Source organism: Pygoscelis adeliae, unplaced genomic scaffold, assembly GCF_000699105.1.
Source record: "Pygoscelis adeliae isolate BGI_AS28 unplaced genomic scaffold, ASM69910v1 Scaffold438, whole genome shotgun sequence".
Taxonomy (NCBI): Eukaryota; Metazoa; Chordata; class Aves; order Sphenisciformes; family Spheniscidae; genus Pygoscelis; species Pygoscelis adeliae.
In genome coordinates this window covers 79,795-90,250 of record NW_008825313.1, presented here as the reverse complement: position 1 = coordinate 90,250, position 10,456 = coordinate 79,795, and the positions used below count along the sequence as shown (strand labels likewise).

Sequence of the window (10,456 nt, the reverse complement as noted above, 5' to 3'; positions counted from 1 at the left end):
CCTGCGGAGGTCCGTGCCGCCGGTACCCGAAGAAGGTGCTGGAGCGGTTCTCCTTGCGCTCGTTCCTGCGGTCCTCACTCTCGGAGGTGCGAGGGGCAGGCTTTGGGGTCGGGGGTGCCTCCGTGCTGTGGAGCAACTGGCTGATGAGGGGCAGGTGGGTGGCAGGGGGAATGGGGAGCAGGGCTATGCCATGGGACAGCTGGACCATGGCCAGGAGTGGCTGCCCTCAGCCAGGCACCAGCACCATCTCCGGTAGAGCTTAGCAGTGGATGCTTAGGGGGGACAAGCCAGCAAGACAAGTGTGGATGGCTCAGGTGACAGTGGTGTCTAGGTGAGCCTGGGGACTGCACATGGGGTGTCTCTGCACCATGTCCCACCACAGGGACAGGGCCACCATGGTGGCATGGCAGGATGGACCCCTGAGATGTGGTTTGGCATAAAGGGAAGCCGGGAGTGCAGTGGGCTGGGGAGGTGGGAGAGAAGCGTCTGGGGTGGAGGAGAGTGAGGATGGCTCAGTGGTACGGGGCCAGTGGGGAGGGGTGAGGGCGGTGAGAGGGGGTGGCTCAGAGCCAGTGGTCCCCACCACAGCACTTGCCTGTCTCCAGCATGGCTCAGCCGGTCCCAGTCGGGTCCCCAGGCCACGGACCGGGGTCGTCCACTCCGCCGGTCCTCAAAGCAGACCTGAGAACACAAGGAGCCTGAGACAGAGCCAGCAGGGATGAGAGTGCAGAGTCTCTCTGCCCAGTCCTGGTTTTGTGCCAGTACCAGCCACCCCACAGCAGTGCTGTCCCCCCACCCAGGGCAGGCAGGGACCCCAAGGTCCCCCATGCACAGTGCCCCTCACCATGATGCTGCTGCAGCTGTGGCCCTATCAAGCTGTTCCCTGCAGCCCCAGACCTGCATTGGCTTGTCCAGTGTCCCCCCACAGGTGCCACGCACTACCCGTGCAGCCCCAGCTGTGCCTGCACTGTGCTCACCACTCTGGCACTCACCATCTCCCGGACCCCATACTGGCTCTCCACCTTAGCCTGCAGCTGCATGAAGCACTGCTCCATGCGCTCGTGGAAGGGCCGCAGGTCTTCCGTCACCTTCCGCCCGTGGATCCGGATCCCCTCTGCCAGCAGCGGGGTCTGCGGGAGAACGGGGACAGGTCTGCCTGGGCTTGTGGGGCTCCCCCAGGATGGGGATGCTGGGCACTTGGCACCCCAGGGCAGCTGTCCCCTCTGGCTGCTGGAGGGATGCTGCGGGCTGTACCTGCCAGGCGATCAGGTCCTTCAGCTTCTCGATGTTCCCCTCATCCTCAGGGTGCTCTTGCAGGTAGGACTCCTGGAAGAAGGCCTGCAACGACCCCCTCTCAATTCTGCTGACAGGCTGGCTCGGCTCCGCGCAGGCAGGGGATGGTGCGAAGCGGTGCCAGTGCCTGCGGTTGCCAGCCCTGAGAGTGCCCATGCTGGCCCCGGCGCAGCACCCACATGTCCTCACCGTCTCATACTTGGCGAAGCCACCCATGACAGCAGGGTCCACAATGCCGTTGAGCAGCATGGAGAGTGGGTTGATGGGCAGGCTGGGGTCGTTCTGGTGCCGGTTGATCTCGCTCATAATTTTCTCATTCGTTTTCATCATGGTCTCAATGGCATTTTCCAGGGGGGAGATGATGGTCTGTGCCCAGGGAGGGAGGGAGGGAGGGAAGGTCAGCAGCCAGCTGACCCAGCAACCTGCCTATCTTGGTGTGGGCCGGCAGGGTGGTCTCTCCCCGGTCCTGCAGGAGAGAGGCCCCGGGGTTGCACATCTCACCCCACGAAGCCCCTCAGACCCCTGGCACCGGCTGCCTGGAGCTGAGCCGAGGGCTCATGGGGGAAGCACTGGAAGTGTTGGTCCCCAGCTCCAAGCACAGGCTGCCGGCAGGGTTAGTCCTGCAGGCCAGGAGACGGACGTGTGGCAGTGGCAGCTCAGCGGTGAGCTTATGGGAAACCTGGGTAAACGTCGTTGTCAGTAGGGGGGGCAGCTGTGCAACAGCAGCGTGCACAGAGCACTGCAGTAGACAGGCGTGTGTGACAGCACGCGTGCGTGTGGCAGCACTCGTGCAGCCGTACAGTTGCCCTGCAGCACAGCTGTCATGCAACAGTCCGGCTACTGCATTTCACGTGTCTTCCTTGCTGCAGCACCTGAAACACCCTGGACTTTGGCCAAGCACCTCCCTCTGACAGAGGCGTAAAACCCACGGGCGGAGCTGTTGTCAGCAGCCCCAGAAGTAGCAGTGGTCTGCTGAAACTCGTCCAGCACCTCTGCTGCTCCCTGCACACTGTCTTCTGCTTCCCACGGAGGAGATATGCTTCCCAGTGGGTGAGCCACACAAACCAGTCCCTGTCACCAGGTTGATGCTACCGGCACCAGCTGACAGAGGCTGTCGCGGCCCTGAGTGCCAGGGGATCTCCGTGCCCAGTGTCAGCAGAGAAACCTTTCCCCTGCCCTGCAGGCGGAGGGTGCATGTGGGAGCTGGGTCTGCTCTGCCGCAGACACTGCCCTGGACCACGCACCCAAGGGACCACAGTGGCATGGGAGTGAGCTGGGAGTCGCAGGGTTTGGGGGCTCAAGCGCTGGGTGGGCTGGATCACATTTACACTGAGAGCAGAGACTGATGGGGCACAGGGACCCGGGGCAGGGGCTCGTCCAGGGCAGCAGATGGGATGTGCTTCCCGCACCCCGGCTTCAGCCTCTTGAGCTTGGGAAGCCTGGAAGGGGCTGGGGGCAGTGTGCTCACCTGGATCTGGGGTTTGTGATGCTGCTTGGGGAAGGGATGCCCTGGGAAGGCCCCGCTCCCCCCGCACCCTCCTCCTCACCGTGGTAGTGGAGGTCACCACGAACCAGCGCAGGATGCCGGGCAGGGGGTATGCTGTTACGAAGGTTGTCCGCTCGATCCACATGGTCTGCGGGGAGGGCAGCAGTCATCATGCTGCCCTCCTCCCCATCACCCTGGGACACCCCTGGCTGCCCCATGGGGCAGGGGGCTCCCACCTCCCCTTCCCATGGGCACGGGACCACCATCTTCCCCGTCCCAGGACTGGGGGAGCCCCTGTCTCTCCTGCATCCCCCTTCCTCCGGACACCTGGCTCGTCACAGGGGCCCCTCAGCTCTCCCTGTCCCTCCCAGCCAGGGGTCCCGGCAGCCCCTGCCAGCACTCACTGCAAATTCATTGTCTGGATCCTTTGGGCCTTTCTTGAAGGGCCGCGAGTAGCTGAATTTCTGGACATGGTTGGCTTTATAGAAACTGCAGGGGAGGGAAGGGGCAGAGCATGGGAGAGGTCCCCCCTGTTGTGTTCCCTGCCACGTGGAGCAGAGCGGGTGCACCCTGTCTGTGCCGGGGCACTCACTTGGTGATCTGCTCTGGGATGCTCCGGTCTTTGAACCGGACCTTGGCTTCCTCCACTGGCTGCACGGTGAAACACTGGATATCTGTGTGAGTGAAGGAGCCACGGGCGCACACTGCAGGGGACAGAGGCTGCATGGGAGAGGGGCCCTGGGGCCCAGAGGGGGAGAACCCCAGGGGTGTGTGGGGAGGCACTGCAGGACCCGTGCAGGGGATGATGGCACAGGGAACGAGCCACCCTCCCAGCCCCGTCCCCACACTTGGAGGATACACTGGCCCGGGGAGCCGGTGATGTCCTGGCTGGGTGGAGACGTGCTCTTCAGCTGCTCAGCGTTGGGGAAGGGGCTCAGCAGCCGCATCTCAAAGTCCTCCCGGCGCTCATACTCCTTGCCCCGGTAAATGAAGACCTTGTTCTGCAGGGGAGGAAGATGGCAGCCTGTCCCAGCATGCTGCGGAGCGGGGCCGGGGAACCTTCGGCCCCATGCTCCAGCTGCAGCGAGCTCTGGTGCCTTAGGGGTGCAGGCACCGACAAGGCTGGGCCCTTAGCTGAGCGGGAGACACCCCCCCTCAAAAAAATTATTTCCCTAAACAAAGCAGCTGGGGGAAAAAGGAATTAAAGGGCGAGCTGGCTCAGGCAGACAGGGCTCTGAAGCAAAGGTCTTTGGCTGGGCATGCAGTGACTGGGGTCTGCGGTCGGTGGATACAGAAACCACCCAGGAGACAGCAAGGAGCCCTTGAAACCCACCGTGACCTCTGTGAAAATAATGCCACCCTTGCTGTGGCCGTAACAGCGGCATAGGAGAATAAGGAGCAACACTTTGGATGGAAGAAGCCCACCAAGCATGCCAACTTACATCTGAGTGGATTAAAAACCTAAGGAATGTAATAGGAGTGAATGGGGGTGAAACACTGCTCTCATCCAGAAAGATGAGCCCTGCTCTCGCTGGTGGACACCAGGAGCCTGTCTGCCAGCGCAGGAAAAGGGAGAGGTGCTGAGCAAGCCCCTGCCTACAGCACCGTGCTGCAGGGACAGGGCGAGGGTTGGTGGGGAGAAGGTTGGCGGGGCTCCCGCAGTGACCCCGGAGGTACCCAAATCTGTTTATAAATAGCACAGACCCATCTCTGCACCACGGGTATGATACAACACGCATCTGTCCCTGCAACCCAGTTATGACATGGCACAGACCTGCACTGGGGACCCAGTCATCACCACCACCCTGGCGAGGGGCCCCATCCCTTGGGAGCGGGGACACCACCAGGGCTCGGCTCACAGGGTGTCACTCTGAGATGGCCGCAGCCGTGAGGCTTGGCCTGGGTGCCGGCGCTGTCCCAGGCAGGTGCAGCGTGCCGGCTGCTGCCGTGGCGCTGGCCTCGGGGCAGCTGGGAGCCACTTACCCGGAGGAAGGTGGGGAAGCCTTGCCCGTAGTAGCCCACGGCAAAGTAGTCTGGGCTGGGCCGCAGCACCTTCAGGATCTTCTCGTAGAACTTGGCTTCCCGCTGCTGCAGGGGGAGAGGGGCAGGAGTGGTGATGGGCCAGGGCCCTGCCATGGGATGGGAGCCCTGCAGACCCCCCCCATCCCTCCCCGCGGCTTGCGGCGCCCCAGCCCACTCTGCTGGCAGCTGCCCCCCCCAGCCCGGCCAAGCACTCACCAGGATGTCACTCAGCATTTCGTAGTCGAAGACTTCACTCTCGTACTGCTCCGCCAGCTCCTTGCAGATGTGGATGGCCTCCTCCCACATCTGCAGAAGATGGGGCCAGGTCAGGGGCCCCGCAATGAGGGATGAGCTGGGGGGGGGCACTGGAGGCTTCCAGAAGAGACTAGTCCCATCTGTGGGGGCACCCACACCCCTGCTCCTGAGCGAGGAGGGGAGGGCTCTCCCATGCGGGCTGGTGGTCCGGCTGGGCACTGGTGGGCTGCAGCAGGACTCAGATTCCTGCCATCTCCAGCACCTGAGCCCCCTGCCCGGGCAAGCCCCTTTCCTGGGGTGCCCCAGTTACTGGCCCCCAGGCAGTGCCAGGGCTGGGGGCTGAAGCTGGGATGGGATGGGATGGGTTTGGGGGAAGGACAGCTGCAGCAGCCAGGTGGCTGTGGGGTGAACCGTCCAGCCTGGGCTCGCTGCAGGGCAGCTCCAGCCCCACCATAGTGGTGGGGTGGGCAGGTGGGCTGTGCTGAGGCTGGCGGCTCAGAGCAGGAGGCAGTGGTGGCTGGGGAGCCAGGCTTGCCCTGAGACAGCCCAGTTCCCACTGGCTGGGCGAGGCGAGAGGGGCTGCTGGGGGCGCACAGCCACGCTCACCTTGCCCTGGTCGAAGTAGTCGATGATCTGGTTGTAGAGAGCCTCCTTCAGCTGGCGCTGGGTGTGCAGGCTGGGGCTGTGCAAGCCCTGCATGGGGGCTGTGTTCGCCTCATCCGACCACTGCACAGAGGCAGCGGGAGCCCATCAGGGGGCGGTGTGCGCCGCACCCGCCCCCTGCCCAGGGGGAGCGGGAGCCCATCACGCTGAGCCCTTGCGCCCCATCTGGGCAGCCCCCGCAGGCCCCGCACCCCCTGGGCCCCCCGTGCCCCACCTTGAGGAGCCGGGCGTGCAGTAGCAGGGTGTAGGCTCCTTCCGTGTAGTTCTCGTAGCTGACATGCAGGTCCTTCAGCTTGTACAGGTACCTGGGAGCAAGGGTACCATGTGTGGGGCATGACGGCCGGCACAGCTGGCCCGTGCTCCCCCATGGGGCAGCATCCCTCACTGACAGCTGGGTAGAGGTCAGAGCCCTTGGTGCCTTGCCCCTCCGGCCACTCTGCCATCCCCATCCCATGTGCCTGGGGCCAGGGCGGCAGGGGGCTGGGACAGCTCGGGGCCCTGGGACCCCTCACCCCGCAGTGATGCCGGTCTCCCTGGGGCCGTGCTCACCTGATGTACATGGCCTGGCGGTCGATCTCCTTGTAGAAGTTCTGGGGAAGAGCAAATGAGGCTGTTTTAAGTGATCCCAGGAGGGGTCATGTGCCACTGCCCCCCAGTCTCCCACACCTTGCTCTGGGTCATGGTGCTGCCGGAACTGTCCCCGTGTGGGGGCTGGGTTGCCCTTGGCAGTGGGGAGCTGCACGGTGCCTCCCAGCAAGTACCTCCTGGGGGACACCGGGTCTGGCACCATGTGCACCCCATCTCTGCTGTGCCAGGGGCACTGCAGCCCCTGGGGGGACCTGGGGGGACACGGGGCTGAGCCCTGGGGGAGCTGGGAGCATGGGGCAGGTGCCTACCAGGAGGTTGACGGTGCAGCTCATGCTGTAGGTTTTGTTCTCATCATTCATAACAGCCCGGTAGTCGAGGAGCCGTTCCAGGAGCCCGGTCACCACTGCGACGAAGTTCTCCCCGGGCTTGGCCAGTTCAGGGTGTCTCTGGCAGCAGCTGAGGAGGCTGGGGAGGAAGAGGACATCATGGGTCTCACTGCATACTCAGCTCCCTCCACTGCCCTGGCTCAGCTCCCCCAAGGTGCAGGGAGTTGGGGGGGGGGGAGGCCCCCCCAACAAGGGACAAAAAGCAACACCTGGTCTGCAGCGATACAGGCAAGCCCCGTGCTGCCCCCCACCAGGTACATCAGGGATGGGGAGACACTTCACAGCTCCAGCCACTCTGCACATGAATCTGTGATGGGTACCACGGGGCAGGAGCAAAGCCTGGGCAGGGCAGGGCAGGGGCATCACCTGGGGCACAGGGATCACCTGGTGCAGGGCAGGGGTATTTTTTCCAGGGCAGCAGCGGTGTGCAAGGGGCACATGATGTTGCTCAGGCAGCAGCCTTCCTCCTCTTAGGTCCCAACCCCCTGAGAGGCATGCTCTGGGTCAGAGCACAGAGTGAGGAGGAGCAGGATGGCCAAGATTCAGCTGGGGCAGGAGGATGGTAGACAGCAAAGGGTCACGCCCTGGAGAGAAGCTTGTGGGGATGTCACTGCACACTCACATGCTCTCAAAAAGCTGCTTGTACTGCTCATCTCCCCGACCGCCCTCCACCTCGCTGTCCAGCTTGTGCAGGATCTCGTCCTCAAACTGCAGAGATGTGCATGAGCGCGGCCGAGGAGCTGAGGATGTGCTGAGCTTGGCCCCAATCTGCCACGGCTGCAGCCCCGCGACATGGGGCTGCAGCGCTGGGACAGGAGGGGCTGTGGGAGCTGGAGCCAGCTCGGGCCCCCAAACAGCCCCCAGGCTCGGCTGCTGCAGCCCTTTCCCCCAGGACTGCCCGGCACAGACGGGTCCCTGTCCCCGCTCCCAGGCCATACTGCTCCCTGGTGTGGATGGGTCCTCACACTGCACCAGCACAGACAGGGCCCCATCCTGCTCTCTGGGTCCCTGACTTGCTCCCCAGTCCCCATCCCGCTCCTGCACTGGCCTCATCACCGTTCCCCAGCAGTCTGGGCCTGGCTGACCCCAGGGTTCTCTGGGCAGTGCCCTGTGCCCCCTAAAGCCACAGCCTTCCCTGCCGAGGGTGGCAGGGCTGTGCCAGCCTGGGGTCCCCCATCTCCCAGCTGATGCTCAGCCTTCAGGTCCACGGGATTTGTGCTCCAGCTGCAGCCGATGGACCCAAAAGCCTGGGGGATCCTGCATGTGCGTAGTATGGGATGGGGGCAGTCTGGAACAGATATCTGATTGCTGGTACCCCTTGGTACCCCTTGCCTCCACCCTGGGTCCCTCTAGTGTCTGCACATCCCAAACTCAGGGCACCTTTTCCCCTGGGCCAGGGGCACTGCCATGGTCGGCTCCTGAACCGCAGAGCCCTTGTGCCACAGCAGAATGGCTCGGGGACATCTCCTGCAAAGGCCTCGGGTCCTCTGAGCCCAGCCGTGCCCACACTGCTCCTCCAACGCAACTCTCCTGTGGCTGCAGACCCAGGTGCGAGAAACGAGCTGGGGAAGGGGCTGCAGAAGGACCCACGTCACCGTGGCTCCGAGGGCAGTCCCAGCCCCTCTCCTCCTGTGGGACGCCCCAACATGGTGAAAGGCTTCCAGCTCAGAAGAGACAAATGCCACCTAATCAAAAACTGGAAAAGCCTTTTGCATGGAGAAAACTCACAGCAACAAGGGAAAACAAATAGAAATGCAGGAGGTCTGTGCAGACCTCCCCCCTCCCACTGTGTTCTTGTTTCCAGCCAGTGCCGGGACTGGCTGAGTGGGTGACACCTGACCCGTCCCTGCTCACCCCTGGGAAATCCTCTGTGTCACCCGGCGGCTCTCCCTGCTCCTCATGTCCCCACCAGATCCCCCCGTCCCCTGTCCCTTGTCCCTCCCTCCTGCAGGCCCACATCCCAAGATGAGAAGGGGGAGGCTGAGCATCACCTCCACCCACCCCGAAAGGGATGGTCCAGCCTGGGTGAGGAGCAGGATCTGGCCACGTTGACCTCCTGCCATGGCCCAGCTGCAGCCCTGGCCACTCACCCGGCTGAAACTCTCGGTCAGCTGGTACTCGCAGAGCATCATGTCGAAGAAGATGGGGATGGTGGACTTGCGCAGCTCCAGCTCCGGCACGAGCGTCATCTCCAGGATGGGGCCCACCATGCCTGGGATGAACTCGATCTTGTGATGGCCTGGGGAGGGAAGGGAAGGCTTGGGGGGCCGGGCTCTTGCAGCCTGCTTCCCGGGGCCAGCCCTGGCCTGGGGCCCCACGGCTGCAAACAAGCAGCAACACAGGGAAGAGGAGAGAGAGCGATGCCAGGAGGTCTGCACGCCTGGGGCAGGTGGCCGCAGCAGAGCCGGGCAATGCTCTGGGGCAGCCATGCTGGTGGGCAGGTAATGCTGTATGGCCAGGACAGCACGGCAAACACTCGGCTGTGGTACCATCAGCTGGGGTTGTGCTGCTGTTCTGGAAGCCCTGGCACATGCGAACAACCCACGCAGGAGCCTGCAGGCACCCATCACTGCTCCACCACTGTGCTGTGGGCTGCTCCCTGCAGCTCCCTGCTGGGGTGTGGGGCAGAGACCTGAGGTGCTGCGTCCTCCCCACCTGCCTGGCCCTGGGATGCTGTCGACAGCGTGACCCACACTGTGCAGGGGAAACAAGGCAAGGCAGGAGCCCACAGGACTGGGGAACGGGAAGGCAGGGCTGCAGGCAGTTGCCAGCCCGGAGAGGGGAGGCTGCCTGCAGGGAGTGCGAGCTCATGACTGGCCACAGTGCCTGCAGGCTCGCACACCTGTGGCCTTGCACGCCTGCGGATGTGTACACCCCCCAGGCTCACATATCCCACAGACTTGCACATCCCGCAGCATCCCACAGATTGCACACCCTACAGGCTTGCACGTCCCACAGGTTTGCAGATTCACACGCCTGCAGGCTCACACACCCTGCTTGCACCTGCAGGCTCCCATGCCCCACACAAGCAACATCCTGCTCCCCAGCACCCATTTTGGGGACAGTCCTGATAAACACCAGCCTGCAGAGACTTGCTAAGGCTCCTCATTGCTGGCCACACTGCAGCTCACCTAGGTTGTACCACATGTCCCGAATGGCAGCTCCGATTGTGGCTCTCATGTCTCCATACCTGCCAGGACGGATGGTGGTTAGCATCGCTCTGTAGCCTGGACCACAGCATCCAGGCCAGGAGCCCAAGCACAGCCCAACCAACCCCTCCCAAAACCCCTGACCCCACGGCGTGGCAGCAGGCAGGCAGGAACCTGAAGCAGAGCTGCAGAACTTGGCCTTGAGGTGATGCCGGCAGGCAGCTGGGCCAGGGAGGGCCAGTGAAGGCAAGGGGGACTCACTTGGCCAGGATGCTGTTGCGCTTGGCCTGGGAGAAGTTCTCCAGCTGCAGGGAGTCCTGGGTGAGGAAAGCCACGGCCAGGTGGAAATAGTTGTTCCAAAGCTGCAGTAAAAACACAGTGTCCTGGTTTTGGCTGGGATAGAGTTAATTTCCTTCCTAGTAGCTGGTACAGTGCTGTGTTTTGGATTTAGTATGAGAACAATGTTGATAACACACCGATGTTTTAGCTGTTGCTGAGCAGTGCTTACACTAGTCAAGGACTTTTCAGCCTCTTATGCCCTGCCAGCAAGAAGCTGGGAGGGGGCACAGCCAGGACAGCTGACCCAAACTGGCCAAAGGGGTATTCCATACCAT

General features: G+C 63.2%; 1 protein-coding gene across 1 annotated transcript in view; it reads right to left on the bottom strand.

Moving 5' to 3' along the window:
* Positions 1-10,456, bottom strand: part of LOC103922174 (dedicator of cytokinesis protein 2-like) — an 82,499-nt gene that overhangs the window by 2,112 nt on the left and 69,931 nt on the right. Inside the window, exons 25-43 of the mRNA XM_009330263.1 lie at positions 10,104-10,204; positions 9,825-9,883; positions 8,784-8,932; positions 7,316-7,401; positions 6,616-6,772; positions 6,269-6,309; positions 5,934-6,024; positions 5,663-5,782; positions 5,018-5,107; positions 4,763-4,867; positions 3,639-3,780; positions 3,372-3,453; positions 3,184-3,268; positions 2,841-2,927; positions 1,483-1,659; positions 1,255-1,338; positions 993-1,130; positions 596-681; positions 27-125 (exon numbers count right to left, since the gene is read on the bottom strand). Coding sequence (XP_009328538.1) covers positions 27-125; positions 596-681; positions 993-1,130; positions 1,255-1,338; positions 1,483-1,659; positions 2,841-2,927; positions 3,184-3,268; positions 3,372-3,453; positions 3,639-3,780; positions 4,763-4,867; positions 5,018-5,107; positions 5,663-5,782; positions 5,934-6,024; positions 6,269-6,309; positions 6,616-6,772; positions 7,316-7,401; positions 8,784-8,932; positions 9,825-9,883; positions 10,104-10,204 — 1,979 coding nt within the window. The remainder of the gene's footprint in view (positions 1-26; positions 126-595; positions 682-992; positions 1,131-1,254; positions 1,339-1,482; positions 1,660-2,840; positions 2,928-3,183; positions 3,269-3,371; positions 3,454-3,638; positions 3,781-4,762; positions 4,868-5,017; positions 5,108-5,662; positions 5,783-5,933; positions 6,025-6,268; positions 6,310-6,615; positions 6,773-7,315; positions 7,402-8,783; positions 8,933-9,824; positions 9,884-10,103; positions 10,205-10,456) is intronic.